At 47.1% G+C, this 27,550-nt stretch overlaps 1 protein-coding gene across 1 annotated transcript; it reads left to right on the forward strand.

Annotated features, from left to right (window-relative positions):
• Nucleotides 1-1,853: 1,853 nt before the first annotated feature.
• Nucleotides 1,854-26,740, forward strand: LOC310847699 (BPI fold-containing family B member 4-like; the record flags this gene model as incomplete). The annotated part of the gene is made up of 15 exons (XM_083745764.1): nucleotides 1,854-1,962; nucleotides 2,664-2,772; nucleotides 5,384-5,488; nucleotides 7,123-7,278; nucleotides 8,641-8,704; nucleotides 9,567-9,630; nucleotides 11,280-11,371; nucleotides 12,529-12,705; nucleotides 15,827-15,883; nucleotides 16,981-17,148; nucleotides 17,279-17,346; nucleotides 18,952-18,994; nucleotides 20,534-20,597; nucleotides 22,913-22,989; nucleotides 26,504-26,740. The coding sequence occupies 15 exons, from the start codon at nucleotides 1,854-1,856 to the stop codon at nucleotides 26,525-26,527; spliced, it is 1,377 nt and encodes a 458-aa protein (XP_083601890.1). The 3' UTR covers nucleotides 26,528-26,740.
• Between the last annotated feature and the right edge of the window lie 810 nt (nucleotides 26,741-27,550).

A 27,550-nucleotide genomic window follows, 5' to 3' on the forward strand; every position in this document is an offset into this window, starting at 1 on the left:
GGCCACTGCTCACAAATGTAAGAATGCTTTGCGACTCGTGTTTGCACTGGTTAGTAAGAAGACAGGCGTGAGTAGCTCCCTTTTCTGCTTGCTCCGAATCTGGTACCACCTAAACGTGCAAAAGAACCTTTTTATTGATTTCCATGGATTTTTTTAGGAAGGGTTTGGTTTCCTGCCCGTTGCTGACACCTGCTTATTTCTTTCCTTGGCACCACCAGAGTGCAAGGCGTTTGACAGAGCAGCAGTCAGAAAGACTTAGGGGTTAAAGCCAAGAGCTTTGTGGGAGCTATGGAAAGGGGCTTGGGAGAAGAATAAGAGGCATGTTCTAGGAAGCATCTTTTAGGGATAAGCGTCAACCACAAGGGCTAAGCAGCAGAGACCTTCAAGGGAGCCCAAGGATGCTTCAGGGAGCTGAGTTTGGTTGAGCTGGAGAAATAGGAGTCCTGGAGGGGAGACAGTTTGAGTTATGAGGGGTTGGCATGGCGACGTTTTGAAGATCAAGGGGGAGAAATTTGTGCTGCTTGTGGTAGTGGACAGGAAGGCAGTCTGGGTATTTAAGGAAGGCCATCACAGTTGTTTTGAAGAGCAGGTTTGTGAACAGAGGAGTCTGAGCTGAGCTGTGATGTTCAGGTGGGGGAGCCGTGAGTTGACCTTGGCTTACAGCACATCTTGCTATCACTGTTCTTCTTGACTGCTGCCAAAAGTGGCATCTACATGTGTTACGGCTAAAATCTGGGTGCGGGGCTACACTGCCACCCAGCTCGTCGGACTAAGTGTCCGCGGGTCCCTGCGGAAGAAAATGAGCTCAGCCGGACAGGAGCAAAATGCGGAGATCCAAGGTTTATTGCGCAACAGGTTCAAGATGAGATTGAACCCCGAGAAAGGGGTGACATGAACTTTTGAAACTCCCTCCATGTCCCAGAATACAGTGCAAAATACATCCCAGTTACATCATGAATACATTAAGGAAAGGTTGGGTTACACAGATTACATCATGAATACATTAAGGAGAGTTTGGGTTACACCGGATTAACATAAGGAGGAGGGAGGGGGGAATATGCAGAGCTGGAGATATGCGCAGATAAGCGCTTCCTGAGTGCCGGTGATGGGAAGACAATGGTCCATGTATGCATAGTCTGTCACCTGGCATTGCCCGGAGGAAAGGTTTGGCAGAGTGATTTGACAGGATTAGGGTCTTGACACCTTGAGGGATTATGGAGGACAGGGGAGGGGTGATGGAGTCCTAGAGAAATTGAGCAAATATATTGTAGCGAAGAAGGTGAAGAAGACATGCCCCCCCCTTCCGTAACACATGCTTTACAAGTGCAAAAGCCAATTTCGCAAACATTGCAATATAAAGCTCCCTGATTCAAGTACAGTGGTACCTTGGGTTACAGATGCTTCAGGTTACAGACGCTTCAGGTTACAGACTCCGCTAACCCAGAAATAGTACCTCAGGTTAAGAACTTTGCTTCAGGATAAGAACAGGAATCGCAGCGCGGCGGTGCAGCGGCAGCAGGAGGCCCCGTTAGCTAAAGTTAAGAACAGGTTAAAAACAGTTTCAGGTTAAGAACAGACCTCTGGAATGAATTAAGTTCTTAACCCGAGGTACCACTGTAGTATGCAATGAATCAAACCCACTAAAATATGCAGCAACAAAAACCCCATCTTTAAAAAAATAACAGCAATTAAAAAAAAGTTGAGAAAGGTGTGTCATCACCTGCTTTTAGGAACCCCAGAGTCTTTTGGGTAAAATTTAGCCAAGTTAGAATTTCTACAATTTTTTTTGCAGCTCCCTTATCTGCCTAATCAGCTAAGGTTGCAATCCTAGATACATTTACTGTTGAGTAGACATGGATAGGAATGGGCTGCGAGACTGTGCCCTTCGGGTATCTTCTCCTCTGCTCCAAAGTTCACCACCCCAATCCTTCCATCACGTCATCTGCAGGGTCCTGAGCCCTGGCAAAAAAGAAACAAGATTTCTTGAACCAGTTTCCAGCATAACATTTCCTGAAAGTCATTGCAATAAGGCTGAATGGCTCCTTGAACATTTACTTTGATTTACCTGGGACACGGGTGGCGCTGTGGGTTAAACCACAGAGCCTAGGACTTGCCAATCAGAAGGTCGGTGGTTTGAATCTCCATGACAGGGTGAGCTCCCGTTGCTCGGTCCCTGCTCCTGCCCACCTAGCAGTTTGAAAGCACGTCAAAGTGCAAGTAGATAAATAGGTACCGCTCTGGCGGGAAGGGAAACGGCGTTTCTGTGCGCTGCTCTGGTTTGCCAGAAGCGGCTTAGTCATGCTGGCCACATGACCCGGAAGCTGTACGCCGGCTCCCTCGGCCAATAAAACGGGATGAGTGCCACAACACCAGAATCGGTCACGACTGGCCCTAATGGTCAGGGGTCCCTTTACCTTTTTACCTGAGAGCACTGCTTTGGTGAGAGAAAACTGGTAGAGAAATACAATATAATATATCTCAGTGTTCAGTAAACACTGAAAATGGTGTGTGTGTGTGTGTGTGTGTGTGTGTGTGTGTGTGTGTGTGTTTAATTGTTGCCGGGGGTGAAGCTGCATAGTATGTAATAACAGACAACCCACGCCAAGCAAATTATTTTCCATCCACAAGATCCTGTGCCGTAATCCTGTTCCTGTATGTTTCAGATGTCTCCTCCATCTTCCTTCGGCATGAGCTTCTCCAGAGCCACTTCTTGGCCATTCAGTTCCCAGATGTCCCTCACAAAGATAAGCACCCAGAAAACTGGATTAAGGAGTAAGTAAATGACAAGGCATTTGCAGCGCCATATTTCAGAGTGGAAGGGGAATCGAGGAAAAGAACCGGACCCAAAGGAGGCCTTGTGATGGTTCCAAGAGGGCTGTTATCTCATTTTCTGGAACAGCAGGGAACATGCTGTGATTTTTAATAGAATTCAATGTAGTTCTTGGCTGGCTTTGTTCAGGGCTCGCCAGGAATACATCTGAATTTACTTATTCCTTTTAGCACCTGACTGCTTAATCTCCTTTGGCTTTTGTTAGCCCAAACTCAAAGCCAGATGAGGTGCAAAGAGAACATGGCAGACATATAAAAACAAACTTTGGTGCCCAAAGGAGCCAAGTCCCATCCTCCCCCCCCCAAAAAAAAAAAACGCCAAAGAAGACAACCTCCAAGATCAAGGTGGCCAGAGGTCAATAGATGCAAATGGTCACTTGGCACAAGACAATTGATGTTGTTGTTGTTTAGTCATTTAGTCATGTCTGACTCTTTGTGACCCCCTGGACCAGATCATGCCAGGCATTTCTGTCTTCCACTGCCTCCTGCAGTTTGGTCAAACTCATGCTGGTAGCTTTGAAGACACTATCCAACCATCTCGTCCTCAGCCTTCTTCATGGTCCAGCTCTCACTTCCATACATCACTACTGGGAAAACCAGAGCTTTAACTATACGGACCTTTGCTGGCAAGGTGATGTCTCTACCTTTTAAGATGCTGTCTAGGTTTGTCATCGCTTTTCTCCCAAGAAGCAGGCGTCTTTTAATTTCATGGCTGCTGTCACCATCTGCAGTGATCATGGAGCCCAAGAAAGTAAAATCTCTCACTGCATCCATTTCCTATCCCCAAGAGACTTCCCGGCTAAAGGGGCGAAGCGCACACATCCCTCTTTAAGCTGCATGAATCTTTGGAGAAATGTGAACTGCAGGTGCTGGGAGAACCTGCCCACACCTGGGACCATGCAAGGCATGGAGAAGGACTTAAAAACTCCCCCCAATCACTGCCACTTTGGTTCTTCATTGTCTTCTCTGAAGGATACCAGCGTAATTTTCTGGTATTATTTTTACATTATAGTAAATCCTGTAAGAAGGGTTTAAACGGCAGGCATGGAAATTGCAGGCTGATGCGGAAATGTGGTGAAATTAACTCAAGATTGGGGGGGGGGGAGAGAGAGAGAGAGAGAATTTGAGTGAATACAAAGTTGACTAATTCATGCATCCCTACCTCCTCATTTTGATGCTATAGGAGATGAAGAGGGAGAAATCTGTCTCTAGATACGTTCTCCAGTTCATGCATGATTTTATAAATTTCTGCCACGTATGCTTCCTGGCAATCCTTCCCCTTTCCTTTAATCGCATGAGTTCAGTTGCGCCCAAGTGCAGCAAAGCTTGCATGCTCAATGTCAAACCTTTATTGGCATATCAACGAAATTCAGCCCATGCCACTCAAGGAGAAGACCTTGCGCGTTTTCAGCTGTTATGTTCACCATGGACCACTCAGAAGAGCATCATCTGCATCAGGCCAAAGGAGACCGTCTAAGCCAGCATCCTGTTCTCACAGGGGCCAACCAGATGCCCATTGTGGGAAAACCTGCAAACAGGATCCGAGGACAAGAACAACTCTCCCTTCCTGAGGTTTCCAGGAAATGTTACTCAGAAGCAGTGCTGCCTCCGATTGTGGAGGCGGATCAGGGCCTTTCTGGCTAGGAGCCCCCAATAGGTCTCTGCTCCATGACTTTGTCTCAACCTCTTTTATAGCCATCCAAGTTGGTGACAACCAACTGTCTTCTGTGGGAGGAAGTTCCATAGTTTTAGTTAAACAAAAACCATCAAAGGACCACCTTCAGTGAGTTGTGGGTTGCCATTACATGGCCACTCAGAGAAGAGAATTGTTGTTGCCCCGTGACAAGACAGTGGACAGGCTGCCATGATCTCTGGCCTGAGAGGTTGGCATTGAGCCTACCTGAAATAAAGGATCTCTTTTACCTCTTGTGTACACAAATGCTTCTCCCAAGTCCAGGCTCTTGTTGACCTCAGATATCTTAAAGGACAAGTGAGAGGTTGAAGTGAGCGTAAAAAGAATCATCTGGAGCTCTTTCCCCTGTTTCTGCCCTTTGGTGCAATTGAGCAACATTGCAATCCATGCCACGGAGAGGGTGTTTGCTCAGATTCAGTTTGCTCTTATGCTTTCTCAAAGGCATCTGGTCGGTCACAGGGAGAGCACAATGCTGGACTGGATGAGCCATGGCCCTGATCCAGCCGATGTTCTTCTTATGTTCTTAAGTTCTTACCAGTTTGCGGGAGGGGGTGAATGGCAAAGCTACCACCATCACTGAATAATAATAATAATAATAATAATAATAATAATAATAATAATAATAATGGGCTACATGGGCTGAGCCTTCTATAAGAGCTGGATCCTAACATCTGAAGGGCTCCAGGTTCCTCACCACTGCTTGACCACCAGCTCCCAGCTGTAAAGTGGATTATCTCATGCTCTTGAATTTTAGTGAGTCACCACCACCCCAGCATTAGTCCCCCCCCCCCATATATAGCCAGCCATGGCCAATTGAACGCCCACTTCATTTCTCTCTGCTGCCTGATTTTCAATCTCCAGGTTGCATGTCGTGAGGGTCTTCACTCCATCGGTCAGTCTGGAGCTGTACGAAAAGGTAGACTCCTTAGTGTGCATCAAGGCCAGATTTCATCTCAGCGGTAAATTGTGAGTTGCACCCCCTTTCCCACTCCCCCCGCATGCTTTCTGCCTATTTCATTGCTACTGGTTGTCTTTGTTTTGGGTGGGGGGATGGGGGGTCGCCTCCCAAGTTAAGGCGTTCCTCTGTGGATATTGTAGGAGAGGGTCTGGAAGGCACGATTTATCACTTGCCGGGTTGAACATTTTGTTCCCCTGTGGTTGTTGTTGTTGTTGTTGTTGTTTTAAAGTGTTCTGTCCAAGTGGCACTGCCAGTTCAGGAGGGGGTCCACAAGACTGTGACCTGGGAGCAAGCAGTGGTTGAGAAATATGCCATCCACTGGGTACAGAAAGCCATAGGATAAGCCCCACTGGTCAGACCAAAGGCCCATTGACCTTGACATCCTGGTTCCAACAGAAGCCTTTTCAGGATGCTCACGGACAGGGCAGGAAAGTGTTAGCTCCTTCCTGGTGTTTGTTCGCAGCCACTGGCCTTCAGAGATCTGCTACTGAACCCATAAGTCTGAGCAAAACTGGTTAACACCACTGGGTGGCAATGACTTGCCGGAGCTCAGCCCTTGGACTATATATGCTTAGGTTCAGCATAAGGCAGCTGCAAGCTGATCATTAGAGATTAGAGAGCTGGGCCAAAACAAACAAGATGAATTTTAACAGGGAGAAATGTAAAGTATTGCACTTGGGCAAAAAAAATGAGAGGCACAAATACAAGATGGGTGACACCTGGCTTGAGAGCAGTACATGTGAAAAGGATCTAGGAGTCTTGGTTGACCACAGACTTGACATGAGCCAACAGTGTGACACGGCAGCTAAAAAAGCCAATGCAATTCTGCGCTGCATTAATAGGAGTATAGCATCTAGATCAAGGGAAGTAATAGTGCCACTGTATTCTGCTCTGGTCAGACCTCACCTGGAGTACTGTGTCCAGTTCTGGGCACCACAGTTCAAGAAGGACACTGACAAACTGGAACGTGTCCAGAGGAGGGCAACCAAAATGGTCAAAGGCCTGTAAACGATGCCTTATGAGGAACGGCTAAGGGAGCTGGGCATGTTTAGCCTGGAGAAGAGGGGGTTAAGGGGTGATATGATAGCCATGTTCAAATATATAAAAGGATGTCACATAGAGGAGGGAGAAAGGTTGTTTTCTGCTGCTCTAGAGAAGCGGACACGGAGCAATGGATCCAAACTACAAGAAAGAAGATTCCACCTAAACATTAGGAAGAACTTCCTGACAGTAAGAGCTGTTCGACAGTGGAATTTGCTGTCAAGGAGTGTGGTGGAGTCTCCTTCTTTGGAGGTCTTTAAGCAGAGGCTTGACAACCATATGTCAGGAGTGCTCTGATGGTGTTTCCTGCTTGGCAGGGGGTTGGACTCGATGGCCCTTGTGGTCTCTTCCAAGTCTATGATTCTATGATTCTATGATTTTAAGTAGGAGCATAGGAAACTGCCTTGTACCAAATCAGGCCAGAGGTCTCTATATAGGGCAAGCTTTGGACACAAGCCATAGAACCCCAAATACTGATGCTCTCTGCTGGATTAAAAACACAATGCTTTGCCCAGAAACACAGTGGTTTGGTTGGAGGTTAAGGAATGCAGTAGGGGAGGAATCTCACTGGGGTTCTGTTCAATGTCTTTTCATCTCCTAGCTTTTTTGGAAAACACTTTGAGCGAATTGACATCATCCTAGACGTGGACATCAAAGCGGAAGTCAGGTTTGAGAGCTATTTTGCGGGCGGCTTCCACATCAGAATGCAAGTGTGCAAGAGTGAATTTGCAATCGCAAGGATCATCTGCCCTTCGCAGTAAGTGCTGACGCAATTCGCTCAGCGTGCTCATTCCTACAGTTTCGTCTGCATGCCTTTGGTTGAGAGAGCTGCCAGAGTTGGTCCCGGAATCCTTTCAGGAAACCAGATCCCTTCCCAGCCTCAGCACACACTCGGCTTCACTGCCTAAAGGTGGTGTTGTGGGACCATCAAAGGATAACCATTCAATGAAGTTTTGAGACATTCTTTATTTTGTTTCATTGCTTGCTGCTTGTCATCCTGGGCTTCTTTGGGAGGAAGAGTAGGATAGAAATGTAAAATATAACAATACAGTACAGTACAGTACAGTACAGTACAGTACAGTACTACAATATCAAAAACAATATTGAAAGCATGTTTACATTCCAAGCAATGCAAAAATATCATTAGTGGCAGAAGAAGGAACTTTGCTTCTCCTGGCAGCATGACTAGAGATTAGGGCTGGGCAATATATTGATACAGTGGTACCTCTGGATGCGAACGGGATGCAACCTGCGTCTGCATGTGCACGGGTTATGATTCGCCGCTTATGCGCATGACGTCATTTTGAGCGTTTGCACATGTGCACGCAGCAAAACCTGGAAGTAACGTGTTCCGTTACTTCCGGGTCACCTTGGAGTGCAACCCAAAGATGCTCAACATGAAGCAACTTTAACCCAAAGTATGACTGTATATCATCCCAAATCAGTTTGAAATCCACATTGTGATATCGGTTTCATGATTTTTGACCTGACAATATATCATGAATCATGGTGTGTGTGCGCACGCGTGCGTGCTATGTAAAATTCGCAATGGGGGGAAAAGCGTGAACCAGCCAAAGCTTCTCTCAATTCCTGCAGCCCTTGGCAATTGTGCTGGTCCAGGGTTAATTCTGCCTCATTCAGGGAGGCAATAAATCACAAGAGCAGGTGCCAGCAAAAATCACAATGCGGGGAAAACATAATGCAGCCCAATGTCTCCAGTTCTTGGAAGTGTCTTACACATCTGTAAGATAAGCTTTGCACTCACCGAGAATGTGGGCTTCAGAATGAGCTTATAACAAGCTGCTGCTGTCCCAGACCCTTTTGGGAGCCAGTGTGGTGTAGTGGTTAAGAGCAGTGGACTCGTAATCTGGTGAACCGGGTTCGCTTCCCCGCTCCTCCCCATGCAGCTGCTGGGTGACCTTGGGCCAGTCACACTTCTTTGAAGTCTCTCAGCCCCACTCACCTCACAGAGTGTTTGTTGTGGGGGAGGAAGGGAAAGGAGAATGTGAGCCACTTTGAGACTCCTTCAGGTAGTGATAAAGCAGGATATCAAATCCAAACTCTTCTCTTCTTCTTCTTCTTCTTCCTTCCCTCTTTTGTTACTCTCTTTTCCCTGCAGCTTGTTGGTGAATAAAGTGAGGCCCCTTGTAACGACCATCCTTGCAGCATCATTCCACAAGACGGTGAGTTGCAGCTCCATGGACCCAGTGTGTGTCAGCCATGAAAGAGGGTTAAATAAGTCTTGGGGATATCATAATACATATATTTACAGATTACCAAGGTAGACAAGATGCCCCTACAATGATGTCTTCGGGTACTTTTAAAATAAAAACAAAAACGGGGGGGCTCATTCAATTTTCCAGCTGGCATCCTGTATCAGCCATTGTTTGCTCTGTTGGAGAAACCACAACTTGTGTATAACTGGATTGTTGTTGTTGTTTAGTCGTTTAGTCATGTCTGCCTCTTCGTGCCCCCCTGGACCAGAGCACGCCAGGCACTCCTGTCTTCCACTGCCTCCCGCAGTTTAGTCAAACTCATGCTGGTAGCTTCGAGAACACTGTCCCACCATCTCGTCCTCTGTCGTCCCCTTCTCCTTGTGCCCTCCATCTTTCCCAACATCGGGGTCTTTTCCAGGGACTCTTCTCTTCTCCTGAGGTGGCCAAAGTCTTGGAGCCTCAGCTTTAGGACCTGTCCTTCCAGTGAGCACTCAGGGCTGATTTCCTTAAGAATGGATCGGTTTGATCTTCTTGCAGTCCATGGGACTCTCAAGAGTCTCCTCCAGGGGTTGAGGATCACTCCATGGGAACTGTGGCACAGGTCGAAACTCGCCATAAGCCATAAGCGCAAAGCCTAAATTCCAAGTTAAAATGGCCAGAGAGGGAGAACAGAACCATGGACAGAGCAATAGTGGGGTCCAGAGATTGATGCAAAGAGCATGAATTCTTACTCCTGGAGATGTTTTGAAGACAACCCAGAAGCAAACAAGCTCAAGGGTGGGAAACCAAGGCTTCTCCTTTGTCTTAAATCCCTTGCCTTGCATTTCAGGTGTGCACAGCGGTGGAAGTGGTCATCAACGTCTCAGGGGTCGACTTTCTACACACTGCCAATGGTGAGTTTCTTTGACTAGCTGCCAAAGCGTCTCTCTCCTTCATTCTCCTTGCCAACTTCTTGAATGTTTGTTCCTCTTTCTTCTAGAAAAGGAGCCACAAAAGGCTCCTGGGCCTCAGTGCTTATGGGCAGCATCAACTTGCCTTGTCAGCAGTATCAGTGCTTTATAAATGCATTGGTTAAATGCATACATTCAGCTACAAGGCCGTGGTAGATAAATAGGCATAAAAGAAACACGGATAACATCACAAACTGCTCCCGGTGGGTGTCAAGAGGCAACACCAGTTCCTGACCTGCCCACATATACTGTATTCTTTGCATGAGAGCAGAGAGATCGTTCTTTCACCTTGGTTTATTAACAGGGTGAAAAAGTTTCCCAAGAGCATAAAAACACAGGTTCCTATTGTTAGTCTTAACATTTGGTTTACTGGACCAATATTCAGTGGCTAAAGTAGAGTTTGCAGTACCCTGGTTCTTATGCTTCGTAAACCACTTAAAAGCCTATTTTGGAATTAAGCAATAACTCATTATTGTCATTGCTGTTAGTTTAGTTTGTTAAATTTCACCATCGATGCCCACTTTAAAAATCCCCAAAGCAATTTCTTATTGTTAATAATAATAATCTGTTACAGCCAGCTGGGTCATCCAAAAGCGAACCTTCCTGGCTAAATGTGGGCACGCAAGGACCTAACAGAGTTTCCCTGTTTTCCCTGTTTCTTACATCCAGTGATTATTCTTCATTCAACCCTACTCAGCAATAGCTGTAACTGGGGGTCAACAAACGTTTTGCCGCTCCTTTGGAGTGGTCCGGGTGTCCCCAGATAGAATGCACTGATAATAATAATAATAATAATAATAATAAATTATTTATACCCCACCCATCTGGCTGGGTTTCCCCAGCCACTCTGGGCGGCTTCCAACAAAACACTAAAATACAATAACCTATTAAACTTTAAAAGCTTCCCTAAACAGGGCTGCCTTCAGATGTCTTCTAAAAGTCTGGTAGTTGTTCTTCTCTTTGACATCTGGTGGGAGGGCGTTCCACAGGGCGGATGCCACCACCGAGAAGGCCCTCTGCCTGGTTCCCTGTAGACTCACTTCTTGCAGTGAAGGCCCTCGGCACTGGACCTCAGTGTCCGGGCTGGACAATGGGGGTGGAGACGCTCCTTCAGGTATACTGGACTGAGGCCATTTAGAGCTTTAAAGGTCAGCACCAACACTTTGAATTGTGCTCGGAAACATACTGGAAGCCAATGTAGGTCTTTCAAGACCGGTGTTATGTGGTCTTGGCGGCCGCTCCCAGTCACCAGTCTAGCTGCCGCATTCTGGATTAGTTGTAGTTTCTTGGTCACCTTCAAAGGTAGCCCCACGTAGGGCGCTATGATCCTTTCCTTATCTTCACTCCCTGTGCCATGCACTAAATGTATCCCTTGTGCCAGGCAAACGAAGCGTGGTCTGTATGTGATGCCCGTGTTTAGCAGGAAATGGCTCCTTGTGAACAAGATATAGAGTGATACCCTCGTTTTGAAGCCCGGCTATCAGCAACTAGGATACTGTAGACAGCATATGGTACTGCTGGCAAAGAATGTGTGCGTCTGAAATGTGCGTTTGTGAGAGTGTAACGCCATCGCTGTGTTTTCTTCCTTGCAGTGTTTTTCTCCATGGGCACAGTGGCCACCATGCAATATCAGCTCGCCAGCCTGCCATTGATAACTTCAAACTACGTCGCGCTGGAATTCAACGTAAGGAGCGTGTGTGACTGCAAAGCCCCCCCCCCCCCAGCCCAGGGTCTCTCTCCTCCTGAAGGGAAGCTGAGCTCCATACAAAATGCACACAGAGGAGATCTGCCTTCCACTCAGAATTAGCCTAGGGAATATTCACAGTCATGGGATGTTGCACTGGCTGCTTGCAAAAAAAATTAAAATGGCTCTTTTTAAAGGATTAACGGAATCGGTTTGGTTGGCGGACGTTAGCCGTGGCAGCCAAAAAGGGCCAGTTTCAACTCACCAATCCCACTAGCCTGTGCTAGGACTTCTGCTAGCCCACCAGGGCTTCCTTCCTCACCTGCACCCTTCCCCCAGCTCCAATTGACGTGGGGGTGTTGGGAGAACCCCCAGAACAGTACATGGGGGGAGGAGGAGAGGTATTTTTGTGCTCTTAGATTCTTAGGCGGGTACATTCAGCATGTCAAGAAACTGCTGGGATCCAATTCCCAGATACAGTGGCACCTCGGGTTAAGAACTGAATTCGTTCCGGAGGTCCATTCTTAACCTGAAACTGTTCTTAACCTGAAGCACCACTTTAGCTAATAGGGCCTCCTGCTGCCGCTGCGCCGCCGGAGCACGATTTCTGTTCTCATCCTGAAGCAAAGTTCTTAACCCGAGGTACTATTTCTGGGTTAGCAGAGTCTGTAACCTGAAGCGTATGTAACCCGAGGTACCACTGTACCAGGATTCCAAGATTATGGGCTGGAGAGTGATAAAGGTAAAGGGACCCCTGACCATTAGGTACAGTTGCGGCCGACTCTGGGGTTGCGGCGCTCATCTCGCTTTACTGGCCGAGGGAGCCGGCGTACAGCTTCCGAGTCATGTGGCCAGCATGACTAAGCCGCTTCTGGCGAACCAGAGCAGCACACGTAAACTCCGTTTACCTTCCCGCCGGAGCGGTACCTATTTATCTACTTGCACTTTGATGTGCTTTCGAACTGCTAGGTTGGCAGGAGCAGGGACCGAGCAACGGGAGCTCACCCTGTTGCGGGGATTCGAACCACCGACCTTCTGATTGGCAAGTCCTAGGCTCTGTGGTTTAACCCACAGCACCACCCAATAAAGTGATAAAGGCTACCATTATTTTGAGTAACAGCGCTGTGCTTTTTCGCTCTTTCTCCAACTGCTTTCAGATGATCATCCGAACTGGGGGACGATACATTACCCTCCCTGTCGGCGCAGGGCCTGTCACCCTCCCGGTCTTGCATCACCATGGTTTCTGCCTCGGGATGTCTCAGGCCAGCCTGGACGCCATCCTCATGGTTCTGATCCAGATCCGGACGCAAGAGTTCATTTCCACGCCGGAAGTGGTAAGTGGCGGCACGTCAGGTAGAAGGCTTGCAAATTTCTCTGCTTGGCTCATCAAAATTTGCAGGGGGAGGCAGAAGGGGGCAGAGACTGAGTCATGTGACCCCAGCACCCAGCTAGCCTTTTGCCTTTGGGTGCAGAAGAGGATGCTTACTTTTTCTTTATTTTTCTAATCTTTTTTTTTTTTACAAATTTTTACAAATACAAAATTATAACAGTCCAAATGTATTTCCATAGATAGAGATAGATAGATGATAGATGATAGATAGATAGATAGATAGATAGATAGATAGATGATAGATAGATGATAGATAGATGATAGATAGATGATAGATAGATAGATGATAGATAGATAGATGATGATAGATAGATAGATAGATAGATAGATAGATAGATAGATAGATAGATAGATGATAGATAGAGATAGATAGATAGATAGATAGATAGATAGATAGATGATAGATAGATATAGAGATAGATGATAGATGATAGATATAGATAGATGATAGATAGATAGATAGATAGATAGATAGATAGATAGATAGATATAGATAATAGATAGATATAGATAGATGATAGATGATAGATAGATAGATAGATAGATAGATAGATAGATGATAGATAGATAGATAGATAGATGATAGATAGATAGATGATAGAGATAGATGATAGATAGATGATAGATAGATAGATAGATAGATAGATAGATAGATAGATAGATAGATGATAGATAGATATAGAGATGATAGATAGATGATAGATAGATAGATAGATAGATAGATGATAGATAGATAGATGATGATAGATAGATGATGATAGATAGATGATAGATAGATAGATAGATAGATAGATAGATAGATAGATGATAGATAGATAGATATAGAGATGATAGATAGATAGATAGATAGATAGATAGATAGATAGATAGATGATAGATGATAGATAGATGATGATAGATGATAGATAGATATAGATAGATAGATGATAGATAATTTATTACGGTCAGAGACCAGCGTATAAAACACACTTGGGGGTAACTCCCCAGGAAGAAAACAAACCGTTAAAACAATGTACAACAATAAATTTATATATGTGATAAGCATATAGACGCTTAAAACTTTAATATATTCCATATATAGAGATTACTCTGAATCTTGCAACTTCCCCCCATCTCCTCCCTGGGTCTCATTATCAACACTTATAACTGCATATTATTCCATAATCTATATTCTACCTCAATCCATATTATCCATGGTATTTGTTACATTACAAGGGAGATTAAAATTCTGCTGATGTTTCCATCTGCTTGCAGTGGTCTCTTAAATAACTTACAAATTTTCCCCATTTTTTTTAAAAGTTGTAATAATAAATAATAAACTTTTATTGTCACTACACCACCTGTGTGCAGTGAGATTAAATGAGCCCCCCTCCTCCATACACTCAGTCTGGTTTGCGCTCTCTGTGCTTGTCGGAATTCAATTGCACCACTATTTTATTTTATTTTTAAGTTTTTGTCCTCTTGGTTCCCAAGTTTTCCAGTCAGTTTTGCCATTTCGGCGTAGTCCATCAGCTTAACTTGCCATCCCTCTCTGGTAGCCACTTTGCCTTCTTTTCATCTCTGGGCTAGTAGCATCCGAGCGGCTGTTGTCCCATACACAAAAAGTCTTTTCTGATCTTTTGGGATGTCGGTACCTAAAATTCCTAACAAAAAAGCTTCTGGTTTTTTAACAAAGGTTATTTTAAACATTTTTAGTAGAGGACGCTTATCTATCCTGTCGCCAATGTTTAGGCACATTTCAATTGACAGTGCAGTAGTTTATCTTAAAAAAAGATTTCATTTATTTATTCACTAAATTTATATCCCTCCCTTCCACCAAAGGAGCCCAGGGCGGCAAACATGCTGATGCTACAACATCATAGTTAAAACATCTCAACACAGTTAAACGCTTTCTGCCATTGGATGGCTGGGTATAAAAGAATAAGGAGAGGCCTCGTGTCACCCTTCATCGCAGAAAGCAAAATGGATTCAGATGTTCCTTCTGCTATGTCCTTAGGGAAGGGCGTTCTGACACGTCAGAGCACCCCTTGAACTACCTTGTATGCTGGAGGGTCAAAGTGAGAGGGTCTTTGTGGTGCAACAATGACCCACTTAATTTAAATGAAGCTTTAATTATTATTATTATTATTATTATTATTATTATTATTATTATTATTATTATTTATACCCCGCCCATCTGGCTGGGTCTCCCCAGCCCCCCAGGCGGCTTCCAACAAAGTATTAAAATACAGTGGTCTGTTAAACATTAAAAACAGGGCTGCCTTCAGATGTCTTCTAAAAGTCTGGTAGTTGTTGTTCTATATGACACCTGATGGGAGGGCATTCCACAGGGCGGGTGCCACTACCGAGAAGGACCTCTGCCTGGTTCCCTGTAGCTTTGCTTCTCACAAGGAGGGAACCGCCAGAAGGCCCTTGGCGCTGGACCTCAGTGTCCGGGCAGAACAATGGGGATGGAGACACTCCTTTAGGTCTACTGGGACTTTGAGGCTGTTTAGGGTTTTGAAGGTCAGCACCAACACTTTGAATTGTGCTCGGAAACGTACTGGGAGCCAATGTAGGTCTTTCAAGGCTGGTGTTATATGGTCTTGGCGGCCACTCCCAGACACCAGTCTCGTTGCCGCATTCAGGATTAGTTGTAGTTTCCGGGTCACCTTCAAAGGTAGCCCCACGTAGAGCGCATTGCAGTAGTCCAAGCGGGAGATAACTAGAGCATACACCACTCTGGTGAGACAGTCCACAGATGGAGCTGGTAGACAGCTGCCCTGGACACAGAATTGACCTGCGCCTCCATGGACAGCTGTGAGTCCAAAATGACTCCCAGGCTGCACACCTGGTCCTTCAGGGGCACAGTTACCCCATTCAGGACCAGGGAGTCCTGACCATTAGGTCCAGTCATAACCGACTCTGGGGTTGCGGCGCTCATCTCGCTTTATTGGCCGAGAGAGCCGGCGTATAGCTTCCGGGTCATGTGGCCACACATGCCCACCTCCTGTCCCCCCAAAACAGTGCTTCTGTCTTTTGAAAAGATCTGCCATTTTCAACGCAACACCATTTTGTGCCAACAGTTCTCCGCTGCCAGCGAGCTGACGACCGCCGTTGCGTCTCTTCTGTCACATCAAAAGGTGAGCGGATGTTTGCTTTTAAGAAGTGTGTGCCTTGTTTTATCTTCAAAAGCCACACCGTCGATAAGGATAGCGATAAAAACCATCAAAGGGGGGGGGACTGTATCGGAGCTCAGCAAAGCAAAGTAGCAGCAAATCACCCTTAGCAGGCAAAATCCAACAAAAATATTTATGTAGGAAACTGCAGAGAAGTTCATAAAGGGCACAGCCCTGTCGCAAGCAGCGGGGGTAGAAAATGTGCAAAAAGCCCCCAGCAAAAAAGTATCAAAGGCTTGTTGAAGCAGACAAGTCTTTGGCCGGACATTTAAAAAGGGAAAGCATTGCTGCAGGCAGCTGTGGTTGGTGCAATGTGAGACTGGCAGGCGGAAGGCTAGGAGGCCAACAGTAGGGGGAACCAGAGCCACAGACAAGCAGAGTCAATGCCCCCCCCCATCTTCCTTTTCCCAGCTGAGTTCTGCTGAGGCCAAGGAAGAGCAGGAAACTAGGCAATCTCCGGCCCTCCAGATGTTTGGGACTACAATTCCGTCATCCCTGACCACTGGTCCTGTTAGCTAGGGATGATGGGAATTGTAGTCCCGAACATCTGGAGGGCTGGAGTTTGCCAATGACTGCCCTAGACCAGGGTTTCACAAACTTGGGTCTCTGGCTGTTTTTGGACTACAACTCCCATCATCCCTAGCTAGCAGGACCAGTGGTCAGGGATGATGGGAACTGTAGTCCAAAGACCTGGAAACCTAAGCTTGGGAAACCCTGCCCTAGACTGGTTATAAGTTAGGGAGGCAGGGAATTGGGGGCAGGCTGATGTTTGTGGGGCAGTGCCCTATTTGCTTTAATGAACCAGCTTCCACCGGCTGCAGGTCTGAGGGACCTTGGGGAAAAGATCCGTCGATGGGGTGCCCCAGTGACTCACCACAACCACATGCCCACGTACAGGGATCTTTTATTTTCGTCTGTTTGTCCAATTTGTCCATCGCTTTTTCTTGCCCAGCAAAGCAACTTACAGCCAAACAAACAGATAATAAGCCCCGCACAGATACGTTAAAACCAGGAGAGAGAAACGCATCAAAAATATCCTTTGTGCCCCACACTTTTCACAGTGCCCCAAGTGTCCTCTGAAGGCGCCGCTGAAAATCACCATCTCTTTGGTCGGGATCCGGAGGATTATCCTGGAGCCCAAGAGAGCCGTCATTGAGCTTTCTGTCGAGATTGCCTTGTTGGCGAAAGGTCCGTCCGGGTCCCTCGTTGGACTCTTTGTCATGAAGGCCGTAAGTGTTGGAATCAAGAGTTTTCTGCGTGGCTTGGCTTTCAAGTCCAGAGAATGATTGGCAGGGAGGGAGGACTTTTCCAGTCTCCCCGCCATCTGAGACGTTTTCCTCCCCCCTTGTCTGATTGCAGAACTTAAAACTGAGTGTCCATGCCTCTGTTTTCGGCGGCAGACTGTTCTTCACTACGAAACTGGCCAGGTATCTTGCCTCACTGTTGCACGATCGCTTAGTCTCGGGGAGTCGAAGCAGAGCAGGGGTGGACTTCTTTGCAGCTTGTGGGATGTTATAGTGAAGTGGCCATTAGAATATTGTTCTCTATATGATCCCAAAAACTGTTTAAGGCGAGGTTTTTCCAGAGGGTTGAGGTTTTTCACCAGCCAGAAGAACAAAGCTTCTTCTTGCTTAAATGTTACGGTGCAAATGGGCCTCTCGTTGGAAGGTCTAGCTTAGGCAATAAAGATAAGAGCAAGGTTGAATGGGCCTCAGTCGGGAGGAGTAAAATGCAGGAGACAAAGCCCCATCTTATTGCTATCAGTATAAATCACATGTTTTACATTTGAACACGTGTCGAGGCTCATGGCGCGGAGAGGCTGGTACAGGAAGGAAAGGGGGGGGCAAGCCCATGTAAGGACATAGGAAGTTGCCATAATTTTCGGTTTACAAGAAATCAGGTGGCTTACAGGAGATCAGGTGATATTCTATTCTGCAAATCTATATAAAGGGGGCGCACCCTGACTACTGTGTGCAGGTTGCGTACTGATCGCCCCGTACCTTTGATTTGCATATGCACTTCAAATAAAAATCCTGTTAGTAACCTGCAAGGACATTTTGCCGCTTTGTGTGAATCTGTGCTTCAGGGACCCAATAGCAGATATGTGTGGTCCTTCAATAGAGCAGACTTCCCCAACCTGGTGCCCTCCAGATCTTTTGTACTATAGCTCCCGTCGGCTGCAGTCAGACCCTGCTGCTGTGCGGTTGAACTTGGAGTGAAAGAAGCCCAGCAGTCTTGTCCAGGCCAGAAAGCAAGCCTGACCTGGAAACCAGAAGCCTTTATAAGGCTCAAGGGATATCACCTGACTTACTCTGGTCTATTGGGATAAAGAGCCTTCCTAATAATAATAATAATAATAATAATAATAATAATAATTTATTATTTATACCCCGCCCATCTGGCTGGGTTTCCCCAGCTACTCTGGCTGGGCTTCCAAAAAAAAATAATTAAAATACAATAGTCTATTAAACATTAAAAGCTTCCCTAAACAGGGCTGCCTTCAGATGTCTTCTAAAAGATTGGTAGTTGTTTGTCTCTTTGACATCTGGTGGGAGGGCGTTCCACAGGGCGGGTGCCACCACCAAGAAGGCCCTCTTCCTGGTTCCCTGTAGCTTGGCTTCTCACAGTGAGGGAACCGCCCAAAGGCCCTCAGAGCTGGACCTCAGTGTCCGGGCAGAATGATGGGGCTGGAGATGCTCCTTCAGGTATACTGGACCAAGGCCGTTTAGGGCTTTAAAGGTCAGCACCAACACTTTGAATTGTGCTCGGAAATGTCCTGGGAGCCAATGTAGGTCTTTCAAGACCAGTATTATGTGGTCTCGGCAGCCGCTCCCAGTCACCAGTTTAGCTGCCGCATTCTGGATTAGTTGCCTGTGTGGCTGGGCGTCCAGCAGTTCCCTATTTTGGCCAGTCCTGGGAGGCAGCATGACGTGAATTGTCATGTCTGTCCTTTCTTTTGGGATGTAACTCGCTCACTTGGGTCCTCCATCATGTCTCTCTTGACCCTTGTATACAACTTCTTCTTTCCACAGTCTTGAGCTGCTCCTGGTTTCTTCCCAAGTTGGACCTGTTAACGTAAGCTCTTTTCCATTTAGTGATTGACTGAATTGATTTGACGCCTTGATTGCACCTTCCGTAGGGACAAGAATTGGCTACAGTATTAAAGGAGCAGAAATAGAGACACAGCTAGCTAGACTGAGACAGAACGCTCTGACACGCAAACATTTGCTTAAATAGGGGACCCCCTAGAACAGGCATAGGCAAACTCAGCCCTCCAGATGTTTTTGGGACTACAACTCCCATCATCCCTATCCCCTGGTCCTGTTAGCTAGGGATGATGGGAGTTGTAGTCCCAAAGCATCTGGAGGGCTGAGTTTGCCTATGCCTGCCCTAGAAGCTTCATCTTGGCCGTGGGAAGCCAGGCAAAACAGAGAGATGGAGCAGTGTTTGTGGAAGGGAGATGAAATTTGGCTCCAGAGAGCTTCAGGGGGGTAGGGGTAGGACTCTGACTCAGGAGAGGGGGCCATTGATTTGTAGGGAAGTGTACCAGCCAGGAGACAAGAGTCGTAGGAGGGGGAAGCTTCAGGGCCAGAAGGTGGGGCACAGGATGGGTCAGAAGAGGAGGAGGAAGCAGGTCAGGCAAGTGAAGGGCCAGGTGCTTCCGCTCCATCTCCTGCACCACAGTATCCCGGAACCAGGAGGGGACTGAAGAGGGAAGAGCAGAGACAGTTTCCACGCAGGCATAGTCTCTGGCTGCATGCATAAAGTCCGTTAGGGGGAGGTACATAAACTGGTGGAGGGGGAGTGGTCCACTGTTGCTGCAAATGCCCCAATGAGTGCAAACCTGGGAATAGCTGCCTAAATGCTAAACTGGTGTAAGTGGGTAAGGTAAAGGTAAAGGGACCCCTGACCATTAGGTCTAGTCGTGGCCGCCTCTGGGGTTGCAGTGCTCATCTTGGCTTTATTGGCCAAGGGAGCCAGTGTACAGCTTCTGGGTCATGTGGCCAGCATGACTAAGCCGCTTCTGGCGAATCAGAGCAGCGCACAGAAACGTCGTTTACCTTCCCGCCTGAGCGGTACCTATTTATCTACTTGCACTTTTGACATGCTTTCGAACTGCTAGGTGGGCAGGAGCAGGGACCGAGCAAAGGGAGCTCACCCCGTCATGGGGATTCGAACCGCCGACCTTCTGATCGGCAAGCCCTAGGCTCTGTGGTTTAACCCACAGCACCACTCGGAGCCAAAGAAGTGACTGCTAAGCTGCAAATAGAAAGTATCCTGACTCTGAATGAATTCCACTGGAGGACCCTTTTTTGCTGCCCTGCAATTGACACAATCTTCTCTAGATCGTATTTCCTGGAGAGGTGTTGATTATGGAGGCACTGCAAACCACCCGAGACTTAAATCCTCCATGGGGATCAATCAACTCATCTCACAAGAAGCAGTTGCTGAGGAGGTCATTTGCGCTGATAGAAAGCAAACCGCCCCAGCCCACGCACCTCGGTTAAAATGCCCCTCTTGAGCCGGATCCAGTCTGAATCCCCCTTGCGGCGGCGCATACATTCTCTGCCAGTTTGATTCCTGGATCACTGCCTCCGCTGTTCTGTCTTACAGGTCTCTGTCCTTGTGAAGTTGATGAAGTTGCTTATAGCAGAAACGTTTGTGCCACAAGTCAACGGTAAGACAGCTTAAGTCCCATCTCTGACACACCCTCTATACATGAAAAGCCCTCTCACACTTCCACATGCGCTGTGCCTAGAAAGAATGGGTCCAAGTGGCTTTCCCTGTTCTGCTCCTTTTCCAGGGGAAACCTTGGCTCTAAATCAGAGCAAACGGCAATCTGGAGAAAATTCAAATAGCTGTTTGCTCCGATGGAGCACTAAAGAGCAGTTTTCCTTGGAGAAAGCAGCTGGAAGTACGGATAAGCTCTAATACCTATCTCAACCTCCCCATGTTCATGGAGCCACAACTGCATCCGATTACTGATGCATAAGACCGTTTAGATTCTCCATTTTTGTTTTTTTATATAAATAAATTTTTATTAGTTTTTTTTAACATACCATTTTCAACAGTAATTAAACATATTTTTACATCTTATTCAATTTTTTTGACTTCCATCAGTCCTGTCTGAAAATTTTCCAATGTAATCTCTTAGTATACATTTCTTGTCAGGAGTGCTGTGATGGTGTTTCCTGCTTGGCAGGGGGTTGGACTCGATGGCCCTTGTGGTCTCTTCCAACTCTATGATTCTATGATTCTATGATTCTTATTTTCCCTGTTACATTTAAAACTCATAACCAATATCTCTATTCTTTATCTACTTTGTAGCACTTCATATATTCCTCCTTACAAAACTTCGTGTTGTCCTACTAGCATAATTTGTAGGCTACAATTGCTTTTCAAATAGTTCATATACTTCTTCCAATCTTCTGTAAATCTCTGGTCCCGCAGATTTCGAAACCTTCCTCTCATTTTGTCCAATTCTGCATAGTCCATTAATTTCGTCTGCCATTCTTCTTTCGTCGGAATTTCTTCTTGTTTCCATTTCTGGGCTAACAATACTCTTGCCACAGTTGTTGCATATAAAAACAATTTAACATCTTGCCTATTAATGTCCTGACCTATAATACCAAGTAAAAATGCTTCTGGTTTTTTAAAAAATGTATTCTCCATTTTTATTGGCGCGTTTCTTTGTACTTGGATTTGGTTGGCGCCTTGTACGCCTCCTTTCGGCAACTCCTGCAGCCCAACTGGTGCCAAAAGTCTTGTTCTGCTTCCCTTTAGACCACATCAGTGAGGCTGAGAGGGCGGTCTTGTTGGGCACTGCCTAGGCTTGTGCTCCGGTGTGCTGGGCCCAGGGATAACCCAAGTAACGCGATCCAGGTCCGGTCCCAAATCCAAGGGTTCCACGAGGAGTTACCGTATTTTTCACCCTATAGGACGCACTTTTTCCCCTCAAAAAATGAAGGGGAAATGTGTGTGCGTCCTATGGGGCGAATGCAGGCTTTCGCTGAAGCCTGGAGAGCGAGAGGGGTCGGTGCGCGCAGACCCCCCTCGCTCTCCAGGCTTCGCGGACCTCTCCGCAAGCAGCGGGAGCCAGCCCTGGGCTCCCACGGCTTGCAGAGAGCTGCCTGTTTGGGGACTGGGGTTGGGGGAAGCTCGGGCCTCCCCTGCCCCAGCCCCACGCCTGGGGGGAAATAATTTTTTCCCCTTTATTTCCCCCCCCAAAAAAACTAGGTGCGCCTTATGGGATGGTGCGTCCTATAGGGCGAAAAATACGGTATTTAAACAGGGCCAAGGCAGGACACGAGGCAGGAAACCAGGCGAGGTCAGGCACAGGATCACAGGCAGGTTCAGGCAAACAGCAACCTTGCTCCCGCAACCTGGGGCAGGGTCCAACAGCCTTTTATCTCTGTCAGGGCGGTCCTGATCCCCCAGTGACTCACCTCCCTGTCTCACCCGAAAGTGAGCACTCCCCCTGCGAGTACTCAGGTCTCTCCTTCTCTCAGACCTCAGTCTCTGCAGCTCGGGAGACGTCGGTGGGTGACTAGACCCAGAGGCCGCCTCAGCCTCCCCTGAGCCAACCGGTAGTGGAGCAGCTGTAAGTGATGGCCCAGCTGAAGGCAACGAGGTCATCCCCGCATCTGGAGCCAGGGCAGGCTCAGGCCCCTGACTCGGCCCAGCTGGTGCTTGTTGCAGGGGAACCTGTGCAGACTGGGGCTCTTCAGAATCAGGCCCCAGACTAGGTTCAGATGATGCCTGAGGCAAAGGATCCGGTGCGGACTGATCCTCTGGGTCTGAATCCGAGCCAGAGTCCCAGGCCATCACACCCAAGGAGGTCACTTCAGTGTTGCTAATGCAGTGGTTTGACCCATCTAGGCCAATGAACAATTTTGGGGATGCTGATCTAGACTATGGCTCAGACATGACCAAAAGAAAATGCTCCTTTCTGCTGTTCTTTGCTATTGTGCTTATTCTGGTTGCTTTTTTCAGAGTGCCTGGACGTCGGGGTCCCTCTGCCTCCAGTGCTGCACATTCGCTGGAATTATCCGGCAATTCACTTTACGCAGGTAAGTCAACCAGTGGCACCTTCCACCCAGCCACACATCCAAACGTGTCTGGACTCTCTGCTCCATGTTCTCCCCATTAGCAAATCCCACACATAAGATGCTTTTCCATGAATTTCTACATGCTAGGACTACTGGACCAGCCAGATAATCTGCTTTCCGGGAGAAATATTCCTTATATATTACTTCCCTAGCAGACCCTCTTCTCTACAGTGTAGCCCTGATTCAGCTCTAGCTGTGGTAAACTATGAGTAAGAACTATTGGCTCTGGATGGAGATGCATATCCCATAATAATAACATAAGATGGAGGTTAACAGATTGAGGTTGAATCCTGACAAGACAGAATTACAGTGCACGCTCAGGTTGCGAACGTGATCCGTTCAGGAAGCACGTTCGCAACCTGCAGCGTTCGCAACCCGCAGTGCCGATTCGGCACTTCTGTGAATGTGCAAAGCGTGATTTAGCACTTCTGCGCATGCGCATGCGCAAGCGCCAAAACCTGAAAGCAACCCGTTCCAGTACTTCCAGGTTGGATGCAGTGCGCAACCCGAAATCGCACAACACGAAGTGCCTGTAACCCGAGGTATAACTGTACTGTTTTGGGGGGACAGGAGGCGGACGGGAGTGGGGGACTCCCTGGTCCTGAATGGGGCAACTGTGCCCCTGAAGGACCAGGTGCGGAGTCTGGGAGTCATTTTGGAGACGCAGGTCAGTTCTGTGTCCAGGGCAGCTGTTTACCAGCTCCATCTGGTGCACAGGCTGAGACCCTCCCTGCCCACAGTCTGTCTCTCCAGAGTGGTGCATGCTCTAGTTATCTCCCGCTTGGACTACTGCAATGCGCTCTACGTGGGGCTCCCTTTGAAGGTGACCTGGAAACTGGAACTAATCCAGAATGCGGCAGCTAGACTAGTGACTGGGAGCGGCCACTGAGACCACATAACACCGATCCTGAAAGACCTACATTGGCTCCCAGTACGTTTCCATACGAGTCCAGCAGCCTGTTCTCACAGCAGCCAACCCCACAGCAGCCAGCAGGATGCAAGCACAAGAGCACTCTCCCCTGCTGCAATTCCCAGAAATTCCCAGCAGGAGGACTTTAAATAAAATTACAAACTGATGTGGATAGCTGATGGGGAAAAACGGAGAGGAATTGAAATGGATAGATTCTTCTATCCCTCGTTTCCATGGGCTGTAATGCAGAGAGAAGGCATGAAGACTCCTAGATCTTTCTGCTTCTCATCTTATTGAGGATGGTGAATCCGAGGAAGGCTGCTGGACCTGATGGCATCACGGGAAAGGTGTTGAAGGGCTGTGCGGATCAGCTGGCGAGGGTCTTTACTAAGATCTTCAACAAGTCCTTACACCAGTCTATTGTCCCACCCTGCCTGAAGTCGTCAACTATTGTTCCTCTGCCTAAAAAATCCACAATCAGTAGTCTGAACGACTACAGACCAGTTGCACTGACTCCAATCATCATGAAGTGTTTTGAGAAACTGGTGCGCCGTCACATTATTTCCTGTCTTCCATCAACTTTTGACAACTACCAGTTTGCATACAGGGCAAATAGATCCACGGAAGACGCTATCACTACCACTCTCCATGCTGCTCTGTTCCATCTGGAGCAGCCGGGGAGTTATGTGAGGCTGCTGTTTGTGGATTTTAGCTCTGCTTTTAACACTATCCTCCCCCATAGACTGGTGTCCAAGCTAGAGGCGATTGGACTCTCCAACTCCACCTGTCTCTGGGTTTTGGACTTTTTGTCAGAACGTTCTCAGAGGGTTAGAGTAGGGTCACATATGTCCACAGCCCTTAGCCTTAACACCGGCTCACCACAGGGTTGTGTGTTGAGTCCCCTGCTCTATACTCTCTATACGTATGATTGTACAGCCATTTATTCCAGCAACAAAATCATCAAGTTTGCTGATGACACTACGGTGGTGGGGCTCATTTCAGGAGGGGATGAGTCCGCCTATCGGGACGAGGTGGAGCGGCTTTGTGCTTGGTGTGGAGAGAACAATCTGGCTCTTAATACGACTAAGACCAAGGAATTGGTGGTGGATTACAGGAAAAAAAAGGCGGACATTCAGCCCTTGTATATCAACGGGGAACGGGTGGAGAGGGTGGCGGAATTCAGGTTTTTGGGAGTGACTATCGATCAGGGCATGACTTGGAGCGCAAATACCACTGCTCTGGTGAAGAAGGCCCAGCAGAGAATTTATTTCCTCAGACTTTTAAAGAAGAACAATCTGAGTGAGAGACTGCTGGTGTCCTTCTACCGAGGCTCCATAGAGAGCATTCTCACATACTGTATTTGTGCCTGGTTCTCCAGCTGTACAGCTAGGAAGAGGAAGGTGCTCCAGAAGGTCATAACCACAGCCCAAAGGATTATTGGTCATCCCCTCCCATCTTTGGAAGAACTGTACGGTTCCCGTTGTCTTAGGAAAGCAAACAATATCCTGCAGGATGCATCTCACCCGGGACACAGTCTGTTTGTACTACTGCCTTCTGGCAGGAGATACAGAAACATCAAGTCAAGGACAAATAGACTGAAAAATAGTTTCTATCCAAGAGCTGTGGCCTTCTTAAATGCAGTAACTCGATAGTGTGACCTGGGAGTTTGATGGGTGTGGGTGTGGGTGTGGCTGGAATGTGGTTTGTTTGGTTGTTGTTGTTGTGTTGCTTTTGTTGTTTTTAAGGGATGGCATCCAATTTCGTTGCACTTGTGCAATGTTGCACTTGTGTAATGACAATAAAGAATCTATCTATCTATCTATCTATCTATCTATCTATCTATCTATCTATCTATCTATCTATCTTCACTGCTTAGAGCTTCCTCCAGCACTCAGCTTCTTCCTAAATTATGTAGGCCTGTCCTAATACGATCCCCACCATTTATTTATGGGAGTTGTTGTTTAGTCGTTTAGTCATGTCTGACTCTTTGTGACCCCCTGGACCAGAGCACGCCAGGCCCTCCTGTCTTCCACTACCTCCCACAGCTTGGTCAAACTCATGCTGGTAGCTTTGAGAAGACTGTCCAAACATCTCGTCCTCTGTCGTCCCCTTCTCCTTGTGCTCTCCATCTTTCCCAACATCAGGGTCTTTTCCAGGGAGTCTTCTCTTCTCATGAGGTGGGCAAAGTCTTGGAGCCTCAGCTTCAGGATCTGTCCTTCCAGTGAGCACTCAGGGCTAATTTCCTTCAGAATGGATAGGTTTGGTCTTCTTACAGTCCATGGGACTCTCAAGAGTCTCCTCCAGCACCATAATTCAAAAGCATCCATTCTTCGGCGATCAGCCTTCTTTATGGTTCAGCTCTCACTTCCATACCTCACTACTGGGAAAACCATAGCTTTAACTATATGGACCTTTGTTGGCAAGGTGATGTCTCTGCTTTTTAAGATGCTATCTAGGTTGGTCATTGCTTTTCTCCCAAGAAGCAGGCATCTTTTAATTTCGTGTCACCATCTGTTATTTATGGGCAACAATGAGCTAAACTTTTCGCTTTTCCAACGTCTGCAGGGGATGCTGGCATTGTGTGTGTGAGATGCCCAAGGGGACCTCACATCCGAAGACATTCCACCTGGTTTCGGCTGTGGCAGAAAGTCAAGAGGGATATCTTAGCAAGAAAGAAGAACCTATACCTATCTTATCCTTTATTTTCCTAACTGTGAACCGCCCTGAGACCCCCGGGTATAGGGCAGTATATAAATTATAATTATAATAATAATAATAAAAAACAATGATAACATTTTGCATTTTGTTTCCTGCCTGGGGTCAAGTTGAGGGCGATTTGCACAAATGCTAGTAGCAGGACACTCTCAAATAGGAGGCAGGAGCCTTTGCATAGTCTGTAGGTGGTTAGGCCTTGAGTGTTTTCTCCTATGGAAACAGAGCATCTCCCTAGACATAGAAAGCTAGCAGATTGAATCGAAGAGTTCAGCATAGGCTTCTTCTTGGCATGCTACATTTCTGTGTTCAGGGAGGGAGGCACAATTTTGTGGGGGGGGGGCGCATTCAAACATGCAAGCCTCCACCTGAGGTATGACCTTCACCACTCCACTCTATGAATCAGAGGAATCGCCCCAGAGGGAGAAAACAATAGTTTGATATGCACAGTTTTCAAATGACCTTATTCAAAGGCACTTGTTAAGCTTCATGCCCAAAGGCACACTTCTCCATTGTCTCCCGAGATAGACAGATGTCAACTACAGTTTCTTGTCCCACAGTCACCTGTACAATTTAGGTGCTTTTTCAGCTTTGAGCGCTGGATCGTGGGTGATATTCTACGCTCATGGTGTCTCTCTCCACAATAAAACTTCTTCGCTTTTCTCAACGGCCAATGGGTGTTTCTGTTTTGTGAAGCTGCCCATGATCCTTGCGCCTGCTTTGACTCCTTTGCCCGCAACCAGAAACAGCAGCTGCATCCAGTATTTCAGGGCTGACATCCATAAAACATCAACGCAACAACTGCTCTGGGCCCCTGCGGAGAGTTACTCTCCTGGTTATGGGCTCCAGGGGGGTATTAAACCATAAACACCCTTCACTGTTACATGACTAATGTTGTCA

The sequence above is a fragment of the Podarcis gaigeae genome (assembly GCF_964106915.1).
Source record: "Podarcis gaigeae genome assembly, chromosome: 6".
Classification (NCBI taxonomy): domain Eukaryota; kingdom Metazoa; phylum Chordata; class Lepidosauria; order Squamata; family Lacertidae; genus Podarcis; species Podarcis gaigeae.